General features: G+C 39.2%; 1 protein-coding gene across 2 annotated transcripts in view; it reads left to right on the top strand.

Annotated features, from left to right (window-relative positions):
• NR6A1 (nuclear receptor subfamily 6 group A member 1) overlaps nucleotides 1–27759 on the top strand; it is a 225979-nt gene that overhangs the window by 11846 nt on the left and 186374 nt on the right. For both annotated transcript variants that reach the window (XM_045082380.1, XM_045082381.1), the window contains exon 2: nucleotides 22186–22227. In XM_045082380.1, coding sequence (XP_044938315.1) covers nucleotides 22186–22227 — 42 coding nt within the window. The remainder of the gene's footprint in view (nucleotides 1–22185; nucleotides 22228–27759) is intronic.

The following is a 27759-nucleotide window of genomic DNA, read 5'->3' as shown; positions in this document are numbered from 1 at the left end:
GCCAAAGGCAGTCGCTTAACCAACTGAACCACCCAGGTGCCCTAATATTTATATAATATTCTAAGCACCTTACATATATTAACTCAGTTTATCCTCATAACTCTATGAATTAGGTGCTCTGTTATCCTCTTCATTTTGCAAGTGCGAAAACTAAAGTCCATAGGTTAAGCCCCAAATTTTGTAGTTAGTAACATTGTGAAAAATTGTTTCCTAGATTTAATTCTTCCCCACCTCCAGGCTATTAAGGATTAGTGACAAGGTCTGTGAAGTGCCAAGCAAAATGTCTGTCCCAAAGCAGATCCTTGTGAATCCAGGCTAGTTATAGTTGTTGAAGAGGCCCAGAACTCAGCTTCCTATAGTCACAGGATTCACTTTTAGAATTCCAAGTCACTTTTTTCTTTCTCTCATGTTGGCTTTAACAAGCCAACCAGAAAACTATTTTGTGGAGTAAGGGACAATCCTTGGTGGCCCTAAAGAGTGTTAAGGAAAGAAGGGGTTTTGAGCTACTCAAGGCACAGGTAACATATCTTGTATCAGTGTCCTCAACACTGAGCACAAGGAATTGGTGTTTTATGAATGTTGAATGAATAAATGAATGAAAGAACAGTTAGGTCAGGGATCTGAGTCTTGATTTTATCAGAGACCTTTGAATCTGAGTCCTTTGCTGGTAGTCAGAGAAAGTCTCCAAAACATATGGGAAAAGAATGATGTACTTCTTAGTCACTTGGGAAAATTGGGGCCAATATCTATGTCAAGCAGTGTGTTAAAAGGTAAATCCAAGGTTTGACCAAGGGCCCTCAAACCAGAATGTAGTTTCTGTTTGGGAATGTGGCTCTCCTTATAACTAAAATGACTAGATAAACCAGATAAAGATGAGAAGGCCAATCAACTCCTGGCTGTTTGACTGCATTGGGGAATTCAGTTTAGGAAACGATGGCTTTGGGCGCCTGGGTGGCTCAGTGGGTTAAGCCTCTGCCTTCCGGCCTGGGTCATGTTCTCAGGGTCCTAGGGAGGCCCGCATCAGGCTCTCTGAAACAATGGCTTTGTCTCTTGTACCTTTTTTACTTTTGCCACACAAAAGCTGGCTATATGGAGAAGAAGGGAACCAATCCAAGAAGGTTGATGTAACTCTTTGCAAATGGAAGTATAAGAATCACTTGTAAAAGCTTATAAAATACAGAAAATGAGTGAGAAAAATGTGGCAGTGTGGGTTAATTATGGTAGCAGTATGGTCTGCCTAGGAAAGGACTGGAGAGAAGAGGCCAACCAACCACACTATCTGGGGAGGTAGGATGCCGAGGAGCTAGTTGTTGCCTGGGTTTTGCCTGGGTTCTGATTCTAACTTGTTACAAAGTCATATCTATATGTCACCTGTAAAATGAAAGAGCTAAATTAGATAATCCTTCAGGGATTTTCCAGCTTTATGATGGAACGAATTGGGTAAAACAGGAAGTTGCAATTTAGGAAAGCCCTGCCTAAAGCAAATAGCTATGATACAGCACAGATTATCTGGGAGGATTTTGATTTCAGATACTGTTCAGTCATCCCTCAAAGAACGTTTGTATTTACTGTACATACTCTGTTTACCTGTTTCGAATTTAGAACACCTGGCTGCTTTAAAGTCTGTAGGATCACATAATTTACATGCAAATTCCATTCTCTCTGTGCACTTTTATACAGATGTTTACAATTAAAGTTCTAATGCTACAATTGGTAATGTAAACTTGAAATTAGATGTAGTTTATTTTTCTTTTTAAAATGATCACTTTTCTTCCCATTATAACCCCTCCATGCTACACTTTCTCTTTTTTAAGTACAATTTCATTCATTGAGTCAAACCTATAGTTAATTTCAGTTTTTCTCTCATTCCTTGTAAATGGATTTTTATCTGCAAAACTAATTCAACATTGATGAGATTCCTGTCCTTTTAAGATTAAATGCCCTGCATTTGAGAACTTGGATTCATTAAGGAAAATTGCAAAGCCTCCTTAAATGCTGTAGGTCTGTAAAAAGGGAACCCAGCAGGAAAGGGGCAGCAGTGCTTGGGGGAGGGGAAAATGGGGGGGGGCAGTAAGCAAGGGAGCAGCAGTTGAAATATTCATCAATCATTTTACTGGCACCAGGAAGCCAATCAGCCTTTTAGAGGAGAGAACTTAATCAATCACCTAATGTGGGAAATTACAGTTGCTTTCCTACACACATAAAAATACTCTTACTGACAGATCAAATCTGAAAGGTAGTTGGGCTGGCCAGAATCCGGAGCTAACCGAAAGTACTACTGTGATGAAGAAATGCATTTAACATTTGAAGATAAAATTTGTTTGTTTTGAGTCTTTTCAAAATGTTGCAGTGTGAGTTTGCTTTTCATACAGTGTGTTCCATTAATAAACAATTACTGAGCACATACGGTAATACAAAGTCTGTGAAATACGGTAGATTTATTCTCCAGTGCTAGTTTAAGGAGCATAGATGGGCCTCCTGGCTGGAGAAAACCCAGTGTTTCCAGTACTTCATTTGGAAAGCAACTTTAGAGCATTTAAGGGACACATCCTGGGGAACACAGTTGGAAGTGCTTGCATATAAATAAAGGAGGAGGGATTTAGCTGTATCTTACATTTAGATTTTAAGTGGCGTGATCCCTGAACTGTGTGCTTGAATTGTCTATAGCCCGTAGATACTTAGATGTGAGCTTTCTAGGAATCTAATATTTTTAAAATTAAAAATGCGTAATCATTGTAGAAAATACAGAAAATGAGGGAAAATTACATATATTAATCTTGCCTCCAAGTAACTTTCATTAACATTTTCTTATTTTTTTTCTAGACTTTCTTCAAATCCTAGTTTTTAGCTTATTGTTGTAATCATATGGTATATGCCATTATGTTTTATACTTCTTGTTTAAAGCTTTTTTCTCATCAACTTTCATTCAACAAGAATTAAAACTGTTAATAGCATATCACAGCCTACTGTTTTTAATTGTTCGACATTTCTCACTTTATAACAATAGTGCTCAAACCATTTTGTGCTTTCTTTTAATTTGGCTTATTTTGAAGGGATAGATTTTTAGAAGTATGTATCTACCTCATTGTATCTTCTTAAGCAACCGGTTTAATTTAAGGTCCCCCCCCACCAAGGTATCTTGTACCCTGACATCTAGGTCTATTAACAGTACCTTTATTATTATTTTTTTTAAATGCCTGGTGCACAAGATAGAACTGAGACACTGTGATAGGCTGTTCTGTTCTCATTTTTTAGAAGGATAAAGTCATTCCCAATGCCTTTTGTTCCCTGAATCATAGATTTCTGGCATCAGTCCTTACACGCACATTTCTTTCCACCCCCATCCCGGTATCTCCAGCTTCATTAGAGGAGTGTTTAGGGACCCTTCTGAGGCTGCCTTCTTTCTCTTATGGATTATTAGGGAATGGGTTGCAAAGACACTTTCAGAACCTTCTCTGGTTGGCTCTAAAAATCTCTGAAGGATGGATTAGGGGGTATGTGTGCCAACTTTCTATTCCAGTACGACTATATCACCTTCCTCAAAGTCTTGAATAGATTCGGAAACTTACAACTGAATTTAATTAGAAATTAAATACATGGAAAAAAAAGTTAAACTTACATTCCTTTAGAAATCAGCATAATCCTCCTGGGTTCCTTAGTGGCTTTTATTCCTGATCCTGCAATAGGTTTTGATGGTGAAAAAGACCTAAGTAAATTTTGTGCTAATTTGAAAGGCATTGGCAGTTTTTAAGAGGGCTTGTTTCAGCATGGAAATAGTAACCTTTTTGGAGGCTGGCTATCTACAAATTTTGAATTAAAGCATAAATTGTGTTTGCTGAAATTAAAGAGTCTTCTAGTAATTTGTAAAATTATGTTGATTGAGGGTAAACACAAATGTTTGAAGATCATTTGCTCTGCTTCTTTGTTCTCACCACTGGTGGTCAAAGAACTTTCAATTTGCCAAGACACAGTTTTTATAATGCTCTTTAATAAGAAAGTGAATAAGCCAGCTGCTCTTTCCCTTAACTATACCAATTGCAAACCTCCTCAAGTCCTGGTTAGTAATTAAAAGGCTTGGGATGACCTTGAATCCAACTGAACTACAAAAAGCTGTATTGAGTTAAATTTATAGCTTTTGTTGATTTCAAAAGAGATTAGGAAGAATCGTATTCTGTTTGATAAAAACATTAAAGGTAGCCTTGGGTGGTGCACATTGAAGATCAGAAATAATAAGAGGCACTATTAAAGTGCAGAAGAGAGGCCTGGAATGGACTAAAAGAAAAAAAAATTAAGTTTGTCATCTTTTCATTGAGCATTTAAAATATGTACTTGAGTAGGTTTAAGATAGGGTGGCAGTTTTCAAACTGTCAGTTTTTGGTTTGTTACAAGATCTGTCCCCCCTCCCTCCACCAATTTTAACATCAAAGAGATGTTTGAACCCAATGGGAAATCAGAACAAATGTTTAATGGTATTTAAAAGTAGCAGTGTGGGGCGCCTGGGTGGCTCAGTGGGTTAAGCCGCTGCCTTCGGCTCGGGTCATGATCTCAGGGTCCTGGGATCGAGTCCCGCATCGGGCTCTCTGCTCGGCGGGGAGCCTGCTTCCCTCTCTCTCTCTCTGCACCAGCCTCTCTACCTACCTGTGATCTCTCTCTGTGAAATAAATAAATAAAATCTTAAATAAATAAATAAATAAATAAATAAAAGTAGCAGTGTATTTGGTTCTTTTTTTTTTTTTTTTTAAAGATTTTATTTGTTTATTTTAGAGGTTAGAACATGAATGGGGGGAGGACGGGGCGGGGGGGGGGCGGACAAGCAGATTCCCTGCTGATCGGGGAGCCAGATATTGGGGCTCCATCCCAGAACAACCCTGGGATCACTACCTGAGCCAATGTCAGACGCCTTACCAACTGAGCCACCCAGGCACTCCTGTAATTGATTCTATTCCCCCCACCCAAAGATATTTATTTATTTATTTGGCAAAGAGAGAGACAGCAAGAGAGGGAATACAAGCAGGGGAAAGTGGAAGCGGGAGAGGGAGAAGCAGGCCTTCCACCTAGCAGGGAGCCCTATGCAGGCTCCATCCCAGGATGCTGGGATCATGATCAGAGCTGAAGAAGATGCTTAATGGATAAGCCACCCCGGTGCCCCCCTGTAATGGGTTCTTAAAACATTTTGCAGGAGTGGGAACTTTGCTAGTAAAAGTTTGATTATACTGACACAGTGTAAAAGTAAAAAAAAAATTTTTTTAATGCTTTATATAATATGCCATACCATAATCATAATATTTATGAATAGAGAATTGTTCTGATTACCAAAAAGGGCAGAATACATTCTTAGGGGGCCCCTGGGTAGCTCAGTGGGTTGAAGCCTCTGCCTTTGGCTCAGGTTGTGGTCCCAGAGTCTTGGGATTGACCCCTGCGTCGGGCTCTCTGCTCAGCGGGGAGCCTGCTTACCCCTCTCTCTCTGCCTGCCTCTCTGCCTACTTGTGATTTCTGTCAAATAAATAAATAAAATCTTAAAAAAAAAAAAGAATACATTCTTAGTTGTTTAGAGAGCCTTGAACTACTATCTTGATAGCAGGAAACTTGCCACTTTCACTGTTAAGTGAAGTTTTATGTCAATTGGTGAGATAAGACATGTCTTCTAGCATCATAAATGTGATAAATCCCTGAAGGGTCCAGTCATAAGGCAAATAGTTTGAGTAAGCACTATTGTCTTAAATAGATTTTAGGATTATTTTGGTTTTTACATTTATTTAATGAGACTAGCCTACAGTTTGATCAAAATAATAATTATAAAATTGTGTACTTCTTTGCGTGTGTGTGTGTGAGAGAGAGAGAGAGAGAGAGAGAGAGAGGAGGACAGATGCACGAACCTAATTTAAAGGTTGTACTGTACAGTAGACATTGCCATTCTGGGATCCTTAAAGATAGTAATGGGGATTCTCAAGCAATTGCAGTTATTTAAAATTTGATCTAAATCATATGAGAAATAAAGTTGTCTAGGCTAAATAAATAATAAGATCTTCTGACTTTTGTCTGAAATTATTCCAACTTAGCCTGACAACACTACCACTCAGCTGTTAAATAGCAGATAGAAATTTTTGCAGAAAAAAGGGTAGAGTAAGTATTGTAGTATGGTAGACAAACCACATAGACAATTATAACTGATTTCAGTGAACTGTAATTGTGATACAGTGATGAGTAGGTGTGTTAGAGCATGGGCTTCAGAGTTAGATCTGTCTTTAAATCCTGTCTAATCTACTTTCTTTTTTTTTTTTTTAGATTTTATTTTTATTTATTTGAGAGAGAGACACACAGCGAGAGGGAACACAGGGGGAATGGAAGAGGGAGAAGCAGGCTTCCTGCTGAGCAGGCAGCCTCTTGGGGGGATTGATCCCAGGCAGGACCCTGGGATCATAACCTGAGCCAAAGGCAGACACTTAAGGACTGAACCACCAAGGCACTCCTACTTTTTTTTTTTTTTATTATTTATTTATTTATTTGAGAGAGAGCAAGAGATTGGGGTGAGGGTCAGAGTCGAGAGGCAGAGACTCCCTGCTGAGCAGGGAGCTTGATGCCTGGCTCTTCATACTGGGACTCCAAGATGGTGACTTAAGCCAAATGCAGACATTTAACTGACTGAGCCACCTTACGTGCCCCTAATCTACTTTTGTGGGGTTTTTGGAGGGAGGGTAGTGGTGGTGAAAGAATGTTAGAATCACTGCACACCAGGTTACCGGTGAGTGAAATGATGTAGTGTGTGAAGAACCTACAGTATGGCTGTATTACTTTAGCAGAGTTATTTAACATTTCTCAATTTCCTTTTCTGCAAGTAAGGTTAAGGTCATCTGCTTCATAGAAAGGCAAGCTAGCTCACCAAAATCCAAGTCACTGAAACTAGTTTGCCAATGTCCAGTTTACCCAATATGTAATTGAATAAAAATCAATTTGCTGAATCTTAATTGTAGAACTTACAGAATTTGTTGTCACTCTCCTTCTCCTTAATTGCTATCTTATCATTTTTTCCTTATTCTCCCTTTTTCCTATACCCTTTTCTCCCCCATCATCTGCATTCCAGGCCCAGGATGTATCTTTCCACCAGCAGAGGTCCCCCTCTTTCCCCTAGTTCTTTGCAACCACAGCAGCAGAGAGCTGGGGTAGAGAAATTAACATTATTGAAAATGCTGCTATGCTGTGGATCTTAATTTGGCAGAACTGTTTAAAAGCTAATTAAATTGCCTCATTCATATGAATTATTATAAACTGTATAAATAGTTAAAACAAGTTTTTGGTAAATTTAGAGATTTGGTTGTTGGGAGATTTGGCCATTTGGTGAATTGACTTGGAACCACCTTACAGGTATGTTTGGAGAAATTAGGGAGTATATGTAAAAAGTGACAGTTACTACACAGTACTTGGACTTTAGTAGGTACTCTGTTGGGGTTGTTTCTTAACAGCTTTCTCTGTGCTTACATCTCAGTCTCTTTTTTTAAAAAAAGATTTTATTTATTTATTTGACAGAGAGAGATCACAAGTAGGCAGAACAGCAGGCAGAGAGAGAGGGGGAAGCAGGCTCCCCGCTGAGCAGAGAGCCCAATGTGGGGCTCAATCCTAGGACCCTGAGATCATGACCTGAGCTGAAGGCAGAGGCTTAACCCACTGAGCCACCCAGGTGCCCCTTTACTTTGGATTCTTGATAAGTTGTCATGTGAAGCCTATTCCTAATAGGTGTCTAATCCTAGGGACCAGGCTGGTGTAGTATATGGCAGGTCAAACTTGGTTCAATGGATATCTTAATGAAATTTTTCTAATACTTTGCATAAACAAGAATATATGATTCACTGCTCTCTGACATTTTTAATCTAGGGTTTTAACCCAGATCTTAGCCCAGGGTAGGATATGTTGTTGTGCTTGGGTATATTACGTAATGGAAACTTCATATCAAAGAGTTTGAAATTTTATTATTAAGCTCAACTGTGCTGTCATTTAGAATTTTGCCACTAATTTTAAATAACAAAAACTTGATTTATCTTTTGTCTAAGAGTTTACATTGAAATATTTGTGTTCTCTCTGTTAAAAAGAAAACTTTTTGTCTCAAACTGATTTCTTAGCTGAATTGTGTATTCATTTGTAAAGTTGGTCAAATTAGTACTTAGTTTGTGACCATGGTCATTCTCTGAAAATTTTGTAGTTAAGAGTTTTATTTTTTCCTAATCTGAAGTACATTGTGTGCTCTCTTGGTCCTAATTATATGTAGCCGTCTTACAAGGGAAGTAACATTGTCATTTTTGCAGATTAGAGATGGTTTATAAGGTTCCTTCTAGTTTAAAATAAAATTCAAGGATCTTGGCAACCCCTCAAGTGTTAACATACGATTTATGCACCCTAGAACATAAAACTGCCAACTTTTTTTTTTTTTTTTTTAAATTTTATCCATTTATTTGATAGAGGGAGACTCGGCAAGAGAGGGAACACAAGCAGGGGGAGTGGAGAATCAGGCTTCCCGCCAAGCAGGGAGCCCGATGTGGGGCCTATCCCAGGAGCCTGGGATCGTGACCTGATTCAAAGGTAGCCGCTTCATGCCTGAGCCACCCAGGTGCCCCAACAACTGCCAACTTTTGTAAACCCAGACTTGAAAGCTGATAGGAATATTAAGAGACTGGCCTGACCTCTCCTTTTACTGAAGAGAAAATGGAGTACAGAGGGAGTAATACCAGAGAAGGGTTGATGCTAGGTGTCTTGCCTTCCTTGTGCCTCACTTTATTACTGTCTAAATATTAAGAAATTACTTTAACATCAAAGTTGGTATAGACATTTTTAAAATCTGTATAAAGAGTTAGAGTTTGGAAATAGGAATGTATGTATTACCCTTTTCAAGATTCAGAATGTGTCAGGGAAATAAAGGTAGCAAAAAGTAGCTTTCCAAATTTTGGATTTATTCCTATAACTTAAGGCTGTGAATGTCATGCTAAAGAGTTGAAAATGGAGAGCTAAAAGATGAATTTTAAGTGGATTAGAAAATCTAAGTTCTAGCAAGTGAGAAAAGAAAAGTAGCGGAAAGAATAGTTACAATAGTCTTGAGATTCTAGTGTGTTGAAAAGGTTTGAGCTAGGTCTGTAGAGATTTGAGAGAGAATGAAAATGCTTTGGTCATTCATTAGCTTAATTGGAATGGGGACACAGGGAAAGAGAATGGTAAAGTGGCAGGGTGGGAGGAGTCTTTAGGGATTTTTGGCCTAGGGGATGAGAGCTGGTGTTATCTGGAACTTGGTATAGGAGTGGAACAGAGAAAAGGCAGGTTTCAAAGAGAAAATAATAAATAATGTTCAATTCAACAAGTTGAATTTGATGAAGCTTATGGGTATCCTGGTAGATATTGACAGTAGGCATTTGGATAAGTGGATTTGTGTTTTAGGAGAATAGTCTCATCGGAAATTGAAAGTTTGGGTGTCATCAGTTGGGAAGTACAGGTGAAAATGTGTGTGGATGAGACCATTCAGCCCAGGATGAAAGGTTAATGTGTGTGTTGAGAGAGGCCTTTCTTGCCCTCTTGACTTCATTCAGGGAAGGACATGTCTCAGACAGGACCTTTATGATCTTCATCTGTTAGGATATGACTACCTCTGGGGGAAGTATTTGCCAGCAGAGTGAGTAAGGACATCTAAAAGATAGACATGGCTTACTGAATAGTCTTGACAATCTGTCTGTTTACATTCTCCCTATCCTTCCTGACTAGCCTGATTCAAAGTACCACTTGCCATCAAAGTGTTTTCCAGTTCCCCCTAGGAAGAGATAAGTACTGTTTGGCTGCTGGTGCTAGTTTCTCCATCAGGACATTTCTTCGTAATTCCCTGTATCCAGACAGTTTTCTATTTTTCTTTTTAAAATTGTAAGAATCTAGGGGTAGCCAGCTTCATTTGTTTTTATATCCCTTGTGTAATCTAGCACAGTGCCCTATACATTGAAATTGCTAAGTATTTGTTGCATTTAATTTTAGGATTTAGGAAAGTTTAGATCTAAGAAGCAGCAGGGGGGATGCCTGGGTGGCTTAGTTGGTCGGCTCAGGTCATGATCCCAGCGTCCTGGATCAAGTCCCACATCGGGCTCCTTGCTCAGCAGGGAGCCTGCTTCTCCCTCTGCCTCTGCCTGCCATTCTGTCTGCCTGTGCTCGCTCTCTCCCCCCCATCTCCTCTGATAAATAAATAAAATCTTAAAAAAAAAAAAAAAAAGAAGCAGCAGTTTTCCACCTACTATCCTATTTGTGAAGTAGCCTTTGTATTTATGTAGTGCTATAAACATATGTTGGTTGTTGCTCTTTTGACTTCAAGTTTGAATGGTTTTTAAATTTCTTTTGGGCTTATTTCATCCATGTGATTAACTAGATTTGCTTCAGGTTTGAAAGATCCTGGGGTGAAAGGTTAAAGATGTTTTATCTCTTTTCTGTTACACAATGGATTTTTGAAGCTGTGCGAAGAGAGATGGTACTGAGCTTTAGACATTAATGACTAACTAGTATGTCAGAAAGATTAGTGCCCAGAATTGTGTTTCTAATAAAAAGTAATTTAGAAGTCATTTAGAGAGGGGCACCTGGGTGTCTCAGTGGGTTAAGCATCTGCCTTTGGCTCAGGTCATGATCGGGGGATCCTGGGGGGCGGGGGTCCTGGGATTGAGTCTTGCATCATCGGACTCCCAACCCAGCGGGGAGTCTGCTTCCCCGCCTCTCCCTCTGTTCCTCCTGCTCTGTCTCTGTCCCATGCACTGTCTCTTGAATAATTAAATAAAATCTCAAAAAATAAAACTCACTTAGAGAATGTCTGGTAGATTTTTTCCCTTTAATTCGTCAATTTTAGAGAATTAAGCAAATTATTTTGTTTTCAGGATTTTTTAAAATATACATTTTTCTGTTTATAAAAACAACTTTTTTTTTTTTTTAAAGATTTTGTTTATTTATTTGACAGAGAGAGATCACAAGTAGGCAGAGGCAGGCAGAGAGAGAGGGGGAAGCGGGACTCGATCCCAAGACCCTGAGATCGTGATCTGGGCCAAAGGCAGATGCTTAACCCACTGAGCCACCCAGGCACCCAAAAACAACTTATTTTCAACAGAAAAGTAGAATGAAGAGGAAAAAAATCAGCCATAATTCCCACACTTACAGATAATCACTGGGATAAAATAGACTAAAATGTGCTTCTACATCTGTGTATATGTCAGAATAGCTGAGCTCATTCTGAGAATACAGTTTCACATCTTTTTTTAATCATTTAATTAATTAATTATTAAAAGGATTTTTATTCATTTATTTGACAGATCACAAGTAGGAAGAGAGGGAGAAGCAGGCTCCCTGCTGAGCAGAGAGCCCGTTGGGGCTTGATCCCAGGACCCTGAGATCCTGACCTGAGCCGAAGGCAGAGGCTTAACCCACTGAGCCATCCAGGCTCTCCTACATCTTTTTTAAAATTTTTTAAAGATTTTATTTATTTATTTGACAGACAGAGGTCACAGTGAAGCAGGCAGAGAGAGAGGAGGAAGCAGGCTCCCCGCTGATGACCTGAGTGGAAGGCGGAGCCTTTAACCCACTGACCCACCCATGCGCCCCCCTACATCTTTTTTTAAAGTGACATTTGCCCTTTACAAAATCTTGCTAAACATTTATTTATTTATTTATTTATTTATTTTTAAGATTTTATTTATTTATTTGTCAGAGAGAGAAAGAGAGCAGCAGGCAGAGGGAGAAGTATACTTCCCACAGAGCAAGGAGTCTAATGCAGGATTTGATCCCAGGACCCTGGGATCATGACCTGAGCTCATCAAAGGCAGATGCTTCCCTGGCTAAGCCACCTAGGTGTCCCTTGATAAACATTTAAAATGCTCACAAAATACCCTCATTGTGTAGGTATACCATAATTTAGTCATTCTCCTGTGGTTGTATTTTTTTGCAAGATTTTATTTATTTGTCAGAGAGGGTGCGCATGCAAGCAGGCAGGATAGGGCAGAGAGAGAGGGAGAAGCAGATTCCCTGCTGAAGAGGGAGCCCAACATGGGACTTGATCCCAGGACGCTGAGATCGTGACCTGAGCCCACGGCAGATGCTTAACCGACTGAGCCACCCAGGTGTCCTGTGTGGTTGGATTTTTAAAGTGACTTTCTATTTTCTACTGTTTATTTCTGGCCCTTTTCTTAGGATATATTTCTGTGATTAATCCAGAGCGACAAACTCTTCAAGGCCCTTCATGCATCCATTTTGTTCTGTTTTATATGGAGGTTTTCAAAGAGGATAAGGAAAAAGTACATTCTGCTGCTTGTGGGACACGTCTTGGTTGCATCTGCTTCTTACTAACGGATTTCATGAACAGAGCTGACTTCTGTTTCATCAAACCATCTGTTGAGGATGGCATGGGGAACTTTCTAAGATGACCTCAAATGTTTTCTGACCACGTTCAGACCAACTCATTGGTCTGTAAGACTCTTTTTCAGTTAGTCTTTGAAATGAACGAACAAAAAATCTCTGTCACTCTCCATACTCTTGCTGGGAGCAACTTAAAATTTTTCGAAAGAGGTTCTTTCCTAATTATTTTATTCATTCATTTAAAGTTTTATACTTTGGGTTGCAGCTGGTTGGTAAAGTTACTCTAGCTGCTTCTGATGTGGACATCTTGGATTATTCAAGAGGAAGTTTCTAAGTGGATCCTTCTGAGATATGGATTTCTTCTTGGACTCTAAGGCCCTGCTGTTTTGGGTATGTCAGGGCTTGTTCTTTTTTTCTTTTTTTTAAAAGATTTAATTTATTTGACAGAGAAATAGAACACAAGTAGGCAAAGCTACAGACAGAGGGAAGAAGCAGGCTCTCTGCTGTGCAGGGAGCCTGACGCTGGGCTCCATCCCAGGACCCCGGGATCATGACCTGAGCGGAAGGCAGATGCTTAACCAACTGAACCACCCCGGCGCGTCTGTCAGGGTTTATTATTTGAAATAATGTCTGATTCCCATCTGTTTGGCTGTTGCAAAGCACGTAAGTGCAAAGATAGGCACTTTTGTTTTCTTTTGTTAGAGATACATTTTTTTGTTTGGTTTGGTTTTCTTTTGTTAGAGATACTGCTCTAAATATAAGTTCTTCTGTTTTGACTTTTGTCACTCTTCCCATAAAGAGTAATAGAGTATGATAATTTTTTTAAATCCATAAGGTGGACATAATACTAACTACTTTCAGTAAGAATTGATATAAAGCACCAAGCCATTGCCTGGTATATAATAAAGATTCAATAAATGGCAACTGACAGATTATTTCACAGATTTTCTTATATTAAGCATTATAAAATTTCTTTAACTTCTAGGTGGAATGAAGAGTTATCAGTAATCCTTTCTGTTACTTTAGAGAACCAGCAATTGTAAAAGAAAAATGTCAGAGGTTCATCAGTACATGCAGTTTTCTGAGAAATGCCTCTACTATATTTCCATAGAAACACTGGTGACCTCTGACTTCTCAAATCAAATTGCCTTCCTAAACTACTTTCACCTTCTGATTCTGTGGCCACAGCCTTGAAGCTTGTGTGTATTGTTATTTTTTTAGAATGCCATAAAATTGAAATGTCATAACTTGGCCTAGATTTTCTGCCTTCGGTCTGATTTCAAGGCTGTAATTACAAAGCTAGAAGCCTGAAAAACTGCATGTAAGGTGATGCAGGTTGATTAGATTGGAAGTTACTAATGTTTCCATAGAAATGTAGACACTACTTGTAAGTGACATTTAAGCTGAGCAAATACGTGGATACAACAGATTAATACAATTGGGAATCCTTGGCTTCCCTTCCCCCTACTCTTTTTTGCCCCTAAGATTTCACATTAAAATGACATTGGGAAAAGGGCATTGTTTTTGTTGTGGTTTTTAAAATGTGACCTTGATATTTGTAGGTGGAGAAAAGGAGATATGGCTTGAAGATCTGCCAGCCAGCTAGCTTCTGCTGTGTGGACTTGTGGTGCTATGTCCCTGCATTCAAAAGCATTTTCTGTTATTTCTGAAGTATGGTTTGTCAGGTTGTCTATGAGAAACAAAAGCTAATGGCCCAAGTGTCACTCCTCTCACTGGGTAGAAAGGAAAGAGGCAGATGTGAATTTAGGTACAGCCAATTCAAAGAAAAGTGTTTTAGGTTACTTAGGCTGCAGACCTGGTTGTAGGATGGGCCATGGTCTGACTAGCTTTTGTTTGTTTATCTCCTCCCCTCGCCCTCTGGACGTCCTCTCGCCCTCTGTACCGAGCACACACATTTCTTCTTAGCCTCTATCCAAGCCATTCATTGTACCAAAAGGAGCCTAGAAGAAGTTGGGCAAGAGCCTTGAAAAAAATGGGAAGAGTTCCTAGCTACCTCCACAGAGCTCTTTTTTTTCTTTTTTTTTAAAGATTTTATTTGACAGAGAGAGATGACATTTTATTTTTTTATTTTTTTGTTGAAATTTTAGAACCACTGTATTGAAGTAGTCAAGAGTTGGGCTGGCATTGACAAACTTCCTAGTATATACATACATTTTCTTTCCTCAGTGACTCTATTGCCTGTAAAATGAAAACTAAAAACTCGGGGGGCCTGGGTGGCTTTCGGCTCAGGTTATGATCCCAGGGTCCTGGGATAGAGCCCCGTATCGGGCTCCCTGCTCCACAGAGGAGCCTGCTTTCCTTCCTCTCTCTTTGCCTGCCTCTCTGCCTACTTGTGATCTTTGTCTGTCAAATAAATTAAAAAAAAAGAAAAGAAAAGAAAACTAAAAACTCATGTATGGCAGTTAAAATCCTTTGTGATATGGTCCTGGCTGGGGCTTCATTTAGATCAGGTTACCAGGTAACATTCTGTTTCTGCTCTCTGTTCATGCCATGTACCTCCAGCTTCCTTTGCGTATGTTTCTCACATAGCCCCGTTTGTCTGGTGAATGCTTATTCCTTCCACATGCCTCTAGCCCCATGGTTGCTGTTTCTGCTCTCTCACTAATACTGATCACAGCTACTAAGCACTTTGCACTGACCTAAGTGTGTTATCTCATTGAATCCTTACAACAATTGATAGATGAGGAAATTGACTCAGAGAGGTGAGGCCAGTTCCTGAGCGATCGTAATTAGGAAGTGATGGTATAGAACTCAGATCTATTCTGATATAAAAATTCTCTGTACTCCTTCCTAGTTGCATCTTGTCCATCTCTCTCCCATCTGTCAGCTACAGTGTGGGCATATACTTTATGACATGTGAAGAAATAAGTGTATTTGCAGGCTGATGGAATTATTTTTTGGATAATATATATATTTATAAATTGGGTAGTAAGTAACACTAACCTAAGCATTTCTGTATTTTGGTTTCTTTAAAGCTGTAACAGAATCCAAAAGGTGGCATAACAAGTTTAAAAGGAGGGGTGCTATCTTTTTAGTCATTGTTCATTGTTCATCTTAATAGGGACTGGCCTTATGTAACTACTTTGATTAATTAAAATGAAAAAAAGTTTAAAATTTGGTTCCTCAGTCCCGCTTGTCACTTTCCAAGTGCTTGGTCACATATAGCTAGTGGCTGCTGCATTTGAAAATAAAGGTAGAGAACATTTTCTTTCTTTTTTTTTTTTTTTTTTTTTAATTTTATTTGCTTGTCAGAGAGAGAGAGTGAGAGCACAAGCAGGGGAGTGGAAGGCAGTGGGAGAAGCAGGCTTCCCTCTGAGAAAGGAGCCCAATTCCGGACTCGATCCCGGGACCCTAGGATCAGGACCTGAGCCGGAGGCAGATGCTTAACCAACTAAGTCACCCAGGCATCCCGAACATTCTCATTATTGTAGCAACTTCTATTGGACATTGCTATTCTAGACATTAAAGTCAGAGAATAGTGAAACTGTTGAGTTCTCTCAGAATTTGATATTATGGTAAGAAATTCATTGTTGTGGCATTGTATTTTATTACTATTGATTTTTGGAGAAAAAAGCAGTTCCTCAGAATTTACTGAGTAGCCTTTCTTGGGATCTGGGACATGTCTCAACTTTGGGGCTAGAATATAACTAGGGCTGAGACCAGATCTGACTGAAAGAAGGACAAAAGTTTCATTGAGGACTTAGCATGATCAGAAGAAGACAAGGCAGGTGGGAAATGGATACAGATGACCAGAGCTGGTTAGTTCAGAAAGGGCCAGTGAATGACTGTTACATGTCAGTACAAATCCTGGGTAAAAATTGTTGCTTTTTGGTGGGGAGTGCGGAGAACAGTTTCTCTAGACGCTGAATTCATGGTCAGTGGCCCATCATGATGTGGTGCTGGAAGCACAGGAATCTGGAAGCACAGAGGAGGGACACTAATTAACCAGAACAATATCAGAACCCTTTAGACCCCTGACTTCCTTCTGGAAGTTCTGTTTCATTTTATATCATACATTTAAAAAATTTTTATTTACTTATTTGAGAGAGAGAGGGAGCAAGCAAGCATGAGCTGGGGAAGGGGCAGAGGGAGAAGTAGGCTTCCCACAGAACAGGGAGCCCAGGCGCAATCCCAGGACTCAGATCATCACCTGAGCCAAAGGCAGATGCTTAATTTACCGAGCCCCCCCAGGTGCCCCCATATCTCACATTTTAAACAATGTGTAGAAGTTGAATTACAGTTGATTGAATGAAAAAAAAATCAGATCTCTTAATTAAAACATTTAATGTAATATTTGCAGGTTTGGTTTGTTTGTTTCTTGAATTTTGAAGCCAGTTTTCCCCGCCTAGTCTTCAAAGGTCCCTGAAAAGCTCATAGATTCAGTCATTGTGTCTCTCTAGTGCCTAACGTGGGCTTGAGTGGGTACTGGAGAAGGAGGGGAAAGGATTAGAGACCTGACTTGAGCCCTGATGTCAGAATGGTAAGAGAAGGCTCAGGGTGGAGAAAACTGTGTGCACAAAGGAATGGAGATTAAAGGTAAAGAGGATGTTGAATTTAGGGAGCTACAGTGTAGTACGGTGTGGACGGAATGTACACAGTTGGGTGGAATGAGAAGCAAGAGATAAAAGTTGAAGTTGTAGACAGATCATGAAGGATATACATGTTTTCTGTTTTGGGGGAAAGGTGCAATGTTTGATTAGAATTGTAGAATTTTGCCTTTTAAGAGCCTCCCCTTAATTTTGCTTATGTGCTGTGGCGGTTTCAGAATTGAGTGACTGGCATACAGTCCTACTAAATCAAAACATTCCTAGAGTAATATTTAACTTGATTTTGTAAAAGACACATTAGAGAGTAAAATTGACTACTATTTCATGCTTAAATTTTTTACCAGCATCACTCATAGCTTTTATTTGTTCACATTTGGATAAAAATGGATACTCATAGTTTATTTAGGATCCTACTGTGGTAAATACATGGTACTGTCCTCCAAATGGTAACTGAAGAGAAAAATCAGGGACGCATGGGTGGCTCAGTAGGTTAAGCTTCTGCCTTCGGTTCAGGTCATGATCTCAGGGTCCTGGGATCGAGCCCCATGTCAGGCTCTCTGCTCAGCAGGGAGCCTGCTTCCCCCATCCTCTGCCTCTCTGCCTACTTGTGATCTCTCTCTCTGTGTCAAATAAATAAATAAAATCTTAAAAAGAAAAAAAAAAAGAAAAAGATCAGGGGCTCCTGGGATGCTCAGTTACTAAGGTTATGATCCCATGATGGGATTGAGCCCCATAGCGGGTTCCTTGCTCAGCGGGAAGCCTGCTTCTTTCTCTCCCATTCACCATGCCTGTGTTCCTGCTCCCACTGTCTCTCTTTGTCAAATAAATAAATAAAGTCTTAAAAAAAAATTCAATAACTTTTCGTCTATGTAGCCAGTCAGATTGAGGAGTCACTGTTTTTCTTTTTCAACAAATGCCTGTTGGAGAAAAGCTTGCAGCTGTATCTTCCTCTGTATTAAAGAAAATTCCTAGATTCAGACCCATTTATTTATTTATTTTTAAAGATTATTTATTTATTTATTTATTTGTCAGGCAGAGATCACAAGTAGACAGTGAGGCAGAGAGGAGGAAGCAGGCTCCCCGCTGAGCTGAGAGCCTGATGTGGGGCTTGATCCCAGCACTCTGGGATCATGACTTGAGCCGAAGGCAGAGGCTTTAATCCACTGAGCCACCCAGGCGCCCCAGACCCATTTATTGAGGATTACTTGCCACAAAGTGGGTAATTTATGTATATTCACCAGTTCTCATGATTGTTGAACAGGGGTATTATTTTTATCCCCATTTCAGGAAATAGCCCTAGGGTAGTAAATTAAAAATAGCAGCAAATCCAGGATTTGAATCCAACTCTAACTCAGACCTGTGGTAAGTCTGTATAAGCTTTGTGCTAAAATTTAGATTGGTATGCGTACAGTGACTTGGTGATATATATCATCTTTGGAACGGATCTGCGTTTCTTGTCCCTTTTTAAAACAATTTAAGTCTGTAGCCAAAAGCCTTTGATTTCTCAGAACATTTCCTAATTTGTTTAATGTGTTATATTTTGTGAGGCAGATGGTTTTGGGGATATGTCCATGTATTTATGTGACTTAGGAGAGTCTCTTTTTTTATTGAAAACTGATATCTTTTGCTGTTGTGTTGAATGCATTGAATATATATTTGGGGTTACTTCCATCAGTGATTTGGATTCTTCTAGCTAAGAATCATTTTTCCAGCTAGATCTGGTTATTGAGAATTTGGGCAAGACTGAGAATGGTATAGACAGATCCAGCCATTCATTCCATTGACTTGCTGTCAGGAGGTAGGATTAACATTGTTTTACGTATCTTCTCAGGCCTCCTGCACTAGTGATGATCTGTAAAACCAGAGACAGCATTATTAGCTGATGGTCTCAGGGCTGGGTGGAGGGAATGTAGATACAGTTACTGGCATTCATAATCCTTGCCCCCATTGGAGGAATTTGTTTTAGGACAAATATAAACATTCCTCCTTTCCTCAGCGGGTAGCATGTATCTGGAATTGCTGCATCAGGCATTGAGTTTGCAAGCTCAAAATATTAAAAAGGTTCAAGATCACAGTAAGTAACTAAAGTGACATTAGGATTCCATCCCAAGGCTTTGAGGATGAAGTCATGAATGGGTCAGTCAGTAGTTATGCTACAAACTGCTCTTTGCTACCACAGACACAGCCATGGATTGGATGGACCCTAGGGATTGCTTAGTAGTAGCTGGCATATGTTGAGTCTGACTTTGTCAAGTAATGTGAAAAGCCTTTATTTATTTATTTTTATTTGTTTTATCTTTTATACACACACACACACGTGTGTGTGTGTATATGTATATATATATATAATTAACAGACAGAGATCACAAGTAGGCAGAGAGGCAGGCAGAGAGAGAATGGGGACGCAGGCTCCCTATCGAGCAGAGATCCCGATGCAGGGCTCCATCCCAGGACCCTGGGATCATGACCTGCGCCGAAGGCAGAGGCTTAACCCACTGAGCTACTCTGGTGCCCCGTTTGTTTTATTTTTAAAAGATGTTGTTGATTCATTGTGGGGGGAGGGGCAGAGAAAGAGTGTGCCCTTATGCGCATTTGCACAAGCAGGGTAGCAGTAGAAGGAGAGGGGCAGAGAATCCTCAAGCAGACTCCCCACCAGTGCAGAACCCAATGTGGGGCTCCATCCAGGGACCCCAGGATCATGACTTGAGCCAAAGGCACATTCCCAACTGACTGAGCTACCCAGGTGCTCCTATTCAAACTTATACATGAATCATTTCATTTATTTCTTTTAACAGACTTATAAAGTAGGTCCTGTTGTTAATCCCAATTTATAGCAGGGTTAGGGGCAATTCTCCTTGGGTCATACGGACTGAACGTGTCAAAGAGCTAAGTCTCCAAAGTAAAATCAGGATGCCATTAATAGAAGAAGGGGGGAGTGATTGCTGGACAGATAAAAACAATAGATGTCTGCTTTAATGATTTTTGTTAGTATTTTCTTTGTTGGTTTTGACCCTCTATTTGTGTTTGATCTAGTTAATGAGTTCAGAATATTGTTTGTTTTCAGAAAGTGCATTAAGTTTTGTCCTTTTTTGAGACTTCTAATATAGCTCTTTAGTTTAAGGTTCAGAATCTGAGGGTCAGAATAAGGAGTGTCTTGCCTAAAGTCCTATCACTAAACCAAAAGAATTTAGGAAAGACCTAATTTTCCCATTATACTACCTTGCCTTCTCAGGCTTTTCTCCTGTTTTCAAGTCAGTTTTTGTATTAAGTAAATACTTTCAGTTTCACTTCTGGCAGGATGTCCTGTATTGAACTCATTTGTAATGCTGAGTTATTTCCTTACTGCCTTGCATCTCTCTACAACTTTTTTGATTGCCATCACCTTCATGTATGTAAAAAGACTTTGAAGTTGCTTTGAGGTGAGCCTTCTCAGGGATCTTAGCCACTTTTAATAGCTTCCAAATTCTACCATTTCAGGTCCAATTACCTTACTCAGACCTTCCACACAGTTTTCATGCTAGACTTAGATCTTCTAATTCTGTGACTGTGCTGTAGAGGTAGAGGTAGGTTTGTGTTTCCTGTTTCGTTCATCCTGCAGTTGGTCACCTTCCATGCTGTATTGGCAACTGTTCTGAGCATAGAAGCAGCTCTGTAAATGGTGGAGCATGGTTCCTAACCTTGAAGAGTTCAGTATCATGTGGAGGAGGCAGTTTTTGAAATTGTTCCGGGGGTACCTGGGTGGCTCAGTCGGTTGGGTGTCTGATTCATGGTTTTTGGCTCAGGTCATGATCTCCTGGTCCTGGGTTCAAGCCCCATGCTGGGCTCCATGTTCAGCATGGAAGGCTGCTTGTCCCTCTCTCCTTGCTCCCCTCCCACTGCTACCCCTCTGTCTGCGTGCACGTGCTGGGGCTCTCTCTTTCGCAGATGAATAAATAAATATCTTTTAAAAAATTGTTCATTTATCCTTTGGTGAATGCAGGATGGGCCTCTCTTGTTTTCCATGTTTCACAGTGGTGGTTGATATTTAATCTGGATCTTGAAGGATGAATAGTTCTTTACTGGGAAGAGGAGGAGGAGGAAGCACAGGTAGGCAAGAAGAGATGTGGCCTGTTTGGTGAATCCAAACAGTCAAGACTGCAGAGGACTTTAAAAGTTGTGGTGCTTAAATAGTGTCCCTACTGTTTGAATACCTCTTTTCCACATGATTCCCAGTGGCTGGTCTGGTTTATGATGGCCTAGATATGATGACAGAAAATGTTTTCATAGGGGGTAGGAAAAGGAAAAAGAAAGAAGAAGAAAAAAAGGAAAATGCTCTCATATTCCTCTAGTCCTAGTTTTGCTCCTTTTGTTTTTTTTTTTTAAACATAGTCTCCATAGTAAGGGTGGAGCCCAATGAGGGGCTTTTCAACTCTGAGATCAAGAGCTGAACTGAGATCAAGAGTTGGACACTTGGTGGATAGCCAGGTGGGACAGCCACCCAGGTGCCCCTGCGCCGTTATTCTTGAATTGACCGTGGAGATGTTATAGTTGATGTTTATTGAACAGCTTTATGCTAGGCTTGTGAGGTGATTTGGATATAGTTATGAACAAGACAGGACAGGTCCCTTCTTCTGTAGAATAGTCTCATAGTGGAGTTAGACATTGAACAAGTAATTTCTTGTTGATGTACAGAGGGTGGTAGGTAATTTTAGGGTGCTTTGACCTTGTGTATAGACAAGAGTACAAGGGCAAAAGAAGCTTTTCTGAGGAAATATTTAAGCTAAGGATGCGGCGAAAGTAAGCTGGAGAAAGTTGGATCAGCTACATGTAGACCTACAGTATATTTGCTCTTCATTATGCTTGATTTGGAAAATTGCATCCAGTTGAATATGTAGGTAAATAGCATTTGTGAAAATTTTAAGTAAATTACCCTGTTTGATATTTTTCATAAGTTCATATTTTGTATATTTTGCTTTCTTTTGGAAAATAATGGTTAATGTTGCATAGAACATGTCAGATACTTAATGATTGTAATCTTTCTGTGAATTTTTATTCCAACTAATATTGGCATGCTTACTCAGGCCTCATCACTACCTGCAGTAAGTGCGGTTACTCTTTCCATTTTTTAATACAATGATGAGGAAATGGAGGCTCAGGGAGGGATATATAGTATATAAATGTAGTAGAGATAGGATTCAAATCCAAATTTGACTTCTCGGTCTGAATTTTTGAGTGACCTTAGAGTAATTCATGAATTATAATCTTTTTTTCCCTATTGTTTTCTCTTTAGGTTTTTGTCAGGATGAATTGCCAGAGCTTGACCCAGGCACTAGTAAGTTCTGAATGTTCCCCAGTGTTTGTGAGTAAGAACAAGATGTGTGTGTGTGTCCTTTTAAATATTTAACTTGAGGGTGTCATTGGTGGCCATATTGACTCAGATCTTACTTTACTTTGGTTTATAATTATGGGGAGGACATTCTGTCTTGTTATGCTTCCCTTTTCTTCTCATATTATTCATTGGTCAGAAATGTAATAATTTAGTAGAAAATTGGTTTGCAAAAAATTTCTATTTAATATTAATCTCCTTTTTGTTGTTGAAACCAACAAGAAAAATTGTGTTTTCATTTATGCACACATACAACCATATATTCATAACCACTTCTCTAAAGTATTAACTGACTTTGACGTAATATTTATTTTCTGAAATAACGGGTTGGAGAGGAGGATTTTTTAAAAGAGGGATTATGCTTGGTGTAGGTGTTCATACTCAATAACCTTTGTATCACTGTTTAATTTCTAAAGCACCTTTATCTACATCAAGGTTGAGCTTATGGTTACGAGGGTGACTGTTTTGAGGTCTAATTTAATGATGCTTTTCAGGTGTCTTTCTTGATCGTAGATAACCATTAGTGTTTCCAATTGCTCTCAAAATGTGGCATACATCATTCTGAGATATGGTTATAGCTATTAGAAATAGCGCATGGGAATATCCAATGTATAAAGACCTTGTTTTGCTTTAATGCCAAAAGGTTGAATGATAATTCAGATTTGAGAATTCATGAGATGATCTAGAGTTATTTTTTCTAGTTCTAGTACTTTTTAGGGTCATGAGACTGGCTAATTTTCACCAATCTGATGTTGATGTCAGCGGTGAAGTTTACCTTCTTACCATCCTAGCTAATATCGGCTCTCTGAGGGTGTGGACCTTTTCATATATTTTTCCCATATACCTTAACAATATAAAAATTCATGTCTGTTCAACTAATGCTTAGTAATTTCAAGACAAAATATGTCCTACAGTGCTTATCAAACAGCAGGAAAATAGAATTGTCTTTCTAGAAGTAAAGTTCAGAGTCAGCTTTATAGGTAGTATAGCTGCCAGTATCTCTGAGTGAACATATTTTCTCATTGTCCTTCTCTTATGAATTGCCTTCATTTAGGAGGAGGAAAAAGGTAAATTCTTGAGTCATGGTCCTTCCTTGGATTTTTTTAACATTAGGAAGGACATGAGATGCTCTGAAATCTTTCAGATAGAGCTACACAAAAAATGAGCCAGATAATTGAGAACTTTGTTAGACATTGCGTGCTCTTGCTGCTCCAGGCTTAGTTCTAGTATCAGAACACAAACAGATAAGTCTGGGTCCTGTCCTTGTGTATTAATTTTATTGGAAAGTATTTACTTGTCTGGAATTACTTGAAAAGGCATTTTTTGAGCCTCTAATTTAGTACATATTACTCAAACTTATTCACCTTTTCTGCACTTAATAGCAATTGAAAATAGCTCTTGCCCATTTTCCAGGAAAGACCCTCATTAAGATTATTATTGAATTATGCTTCCTTTTGGGCCAAGTTTGACTTCTGGGCCAAATTATGCTTCCTTCTGGGCGTAACTCATTGAACATTTGTGATTGAATCTCTAGCCAGATGTGGTGATTTACACACCTGTCCATTCCATAAGAATGAATACGGAGTCATAATTTTGAATATGAGTTAGACTAGGAGTCACCTAAAAAAAAAATCACTTTTCTTTTCAAAACTGTGCTTAGCTTATGTAGGCAATATTCTCACTAATCCCATATTATCTTTGTGAAGTTAATAGTGTCTTATTCCTCTCTCTTTTACAGTATCACTGTAGTACTATTACAGTAACAAATGGGCAGAAGTAAAAATTTATCATCTCTGTCTCATACATCTTGGGGTTCAAAGAAACATGCGCAGTCATAACAAGTGATAGGAGACCTCAAGACTGTTATGGACTGTATGGGTTGTCTTAAGTTAGTTATGAATGTTGATACTTGCAGATTTCATGGCTTCTAACTGGGAAGAAATAGCATTTTCTGTGTTAATGTCTCACGACTTTCCCATCTTAGATTGAGAACAATAGGAATTTCTCTCCAATACTTCTTTAGAATTTAGAGGCCCCAGTGTCTCTGCTATCCCTCAAATTTTTGGTAGGGAAAGCCTGCTCATGCTTGCTTATTTTGGAACAGGAAATACCATTGTTGCTGATTTCCCCTTGTGGTTGGCAGTGGTTGTAGATAGCAAGTTTGGGACAACAGGTAGGATGTGTTGGAACATAGATGAGGAAAAATATCTGACTTTGTCCTATTCAGATGGCTCTTTCCCCCCAACCTTTTCTGTGATAGAGCAGATGGGTAGCCATGTTTAGAATATGGGCAGCTGTTCACACTCTGGCTGCCTTCTTATGATTCCTGGGCTTCCTGGAGTCCAATGTTATGGCACAGGTTCAGGCTAAGTTCATTTCTACAAGAAGCATCTCTGTACCCTGCCCATTAGCATAAGCTAGGGACAAGGGCAGTCAAAGGTCAAGAAAAGTTCAAAACAGCATAACCTTTCTGTGCTTCTGTTTCCAAATAACCCAGTCCGCCTTGCTCCCTGAGTTTTTTCCTCAACCATCGTGTTTACCATGTAGTTGTAAAACTCAAGAGAACAAGGACTGACTTGATACAAGGGAAGTTAGAGAATAGAAGTCATTGTTGGTTAAAACAGGAGAAATAATTGATTTATGTTTGGGGGCCAATTAGGCTATAAAACAGGAACAGTAAAGGGACCTATGACTTTAGGACAGCTACTTGCTCTGATTTCTGTCACACAGACAAGGGGCTCCCCAATAAAGGCTGTCAGCTTTCTAGGCTAAATTATTAATTCCTTTCATGCCTCTCAGGGATTGTAAACAGCACATAATACAGGAAAACAATTGATACTGCTCAGTTATTGGGCAGATAGAGGGTCAAAGGGTAAATAGTTGGATTAGCAACAGCTGTTCTTTCTCCTCAGTCAAACTTTTGTTTCTTATTATCTGTTTTAGCAAAGTCCTTCCTTAGTTTTTGCCCTCTAAATAGTTAAATCCATTTCGTTCCTTGTAAATAATTATTGATCAAAATTGGAAATGCTCATATTTTAATTCAGTTTCCAAAGTTGAAAGTGAGCATTTTTTTTGTATGTGCTATGTTGTTTGATGTGCAGAGGGTATTATCCCAAGGAAAGTAGCTACTTGAAGTTAGATTAGAAGCTTTTTAGCTATTTTTACCAGCTTCTTGTAGATCTTGGTGTAGCTTGATTAAAAGAAAAAATGTTGTCTTTGTTTAAACTGATAGTAGTAGGATAATGCATGTTCATGTGGAAAACACTAAGAGAAAAATATAAACACCCCAATCCCACCACCCAGAAATAACCATTGTTTCTTATTTGAGATTATATCCTTCCACCTTATGTCTGAGTTTGTTTTTTACATAATTTGGAATCATAATATATGTACAACTGTGTATCCTGTCTCTCCCCTCTCCCGTATCATTACATTGTGAGCGTTGGTCTAAGTCATGAAACATTTTTCATAAATATTTTTAATGAATGGAAGGATAATTGTTTGTAAGGGAACAACTTTACCACCATATTTATTTAACCATTCTTCTGTTGTTGGGCATTTAGGTTTACAGGTTTTTCTACATTCTATAATACCACAGTAACATGTTTTTTTGTGTAAATTTTTTGTCTGCATTTCAAATGAACCATTAGCATATAAACCAAAACTCTTTTTAATTAAGAGCATGGCCACTAGCTCAAGATTGTTTGGATTCTGTTTGGCTTCAGTATTTACTAGGTTTATAATGTTGGCTAAGTTATTTAACCTCTCTGGGCCTCAGTGTTTTCATCTGTAAAATGGGGACAATAAAAATTTATTTATACTTTACAGGGCTGTTGTGAGGATTAAATGAAGTAATATACACACACATATATTTATATTTACATTTAAAACCATGCTTGCCAAATGATAAACACTGTTAAGTGTATGCTATTCTCGTCTATGCTACATAATGTTGAAATTCTTGGTCTTTCTGTATTAATGGACTGTTGTAACTGCACTTTATTCAATTAAACTAGCCTGTGTTTCTTAATGACACAAAGATAATCATTCCAGATGTTAGCAGGTGTAAGTTACTGCTTCAAGTGAATATTCCCTCAGAAGAGCAGATCTCATATATTGCTGAGTACTTTGGCCAAGACTGTTTTTTACCATCTGGTTGACTGTTAGGCTGTTCTGGTCCCCCCACCCCACCCCAGCCAGCAGCAGGTAACCTCCCAAGTGACCATCTGCCAGCCCATTTATTTAACCTAATGGGAAACTAAAGAAGTTAACCCTCTCCTTATTTAAAACACATACTCATATTATGTACTCTTTGATCAGTACCATGCGTATGTTGGGGAAAAATTTTATACAATTAAAAACCCAACCATTAGTGTTTAAAAACACTGCATACTTGGGATTCTTGCTGACTCAGACTTAACGAAGATATATATATATATATATATATATATATATCCACCCACTAATGGTTGGATTTTTAATTGTGTGTGTGTGTGTGTGTTTATTTATTTCCCACTACTGATCAAGGATCTAGATGTAGATAAATGGGCTTTTTTTTTTTTTTTTTTTATTTTATTTATTTATTTGTCGGAGAGAGAGGAGCGAGAATGAGCACAGGCAGACAGAGTGGCAGGCAGAGGCAGAGGGAGAAGCAGGCTCCCCGCCAAGCAAGGAGCCCGATGTGGGACTTGATCCCAGGACGCTGGGATCATGACCCAAGCTGAAGGCAGTTGCTTAACCAACTGAGCCACCCAGGCATCCCGATAAATGGGCATTTAAAAAGCAACATGAGGGGAGCACCTGGGTGGCTCAGTCAGCTAAGGATCTGCCTTTGGCTCAGGTCATGATCCCTGCATCCTCAGATGGAGCCCCACATCGGGCTCCCTGCTCAGCGGGGGGTCCGTTTCTCCCTCTCCCTCTACTCCTCTTCCCCCCAACCCCCCGCTTGTGCTCTCTATCTGTTAAATGAATAAATAAAATCTTTATTGTGTATGTGTGTGTTGTTTTTTTTAGATCTTATTTATTTGACAGAGAGCATGCACACACATAAACTAGCAGGGGGAGAGCCGCCCAGTTGCCCCTTGAGACTTTTTGTGGATTCTTCAGACTGCAAAAGAATAATATACTTCTCAGCTAGAGTCTTCTAGTTTCTGTCCAAATTCAGATATTCTGTACCGTGTCTTAATGGGTTCATTCCTAGTAGTCAAACTATTTGTCACCATTTTTGATCTTAGAAGACACTTCATATAAGCCCAAGTGTGGTCTGCAGAGAGTGAATTTAAGGCTGGGTGTTAGAGATCAAGGAAGGAAAGAAAATTAACATTTACTGGGTATTCTTTATGTTCCAGGCATTTTGCATATATTCAGTAGGAATGAGGATTATATCCTATAAAATTATCTTAATTTTAAGTTTGACTTTGTAATACCTAGTCCATTGTTGTTTTCTTCTCTCCCCACTTCTCTTTTTCTCTTTGATGT

Source organism: Mustela putorius, unplaced genomic scaffold, assembly GCF_011764305.1.
Source record: "Mustela putorius furo isolate JIRA1106 unplaced genomic scaffold, ASM1176430v1.1 tig00000596_pilon_pilon_pilon, whole genome shotgun sequence".
NCBI classification, from domain to species: domain Eukaryota; kingdom Metazoa; phylum Chordata; class Mammalia; order Carnivora; family Mustelidae; genus Mustela; species Mustela putorius.
This window is presented reverse-complemented; position numbering and strand designations above follow the sequence as displayed.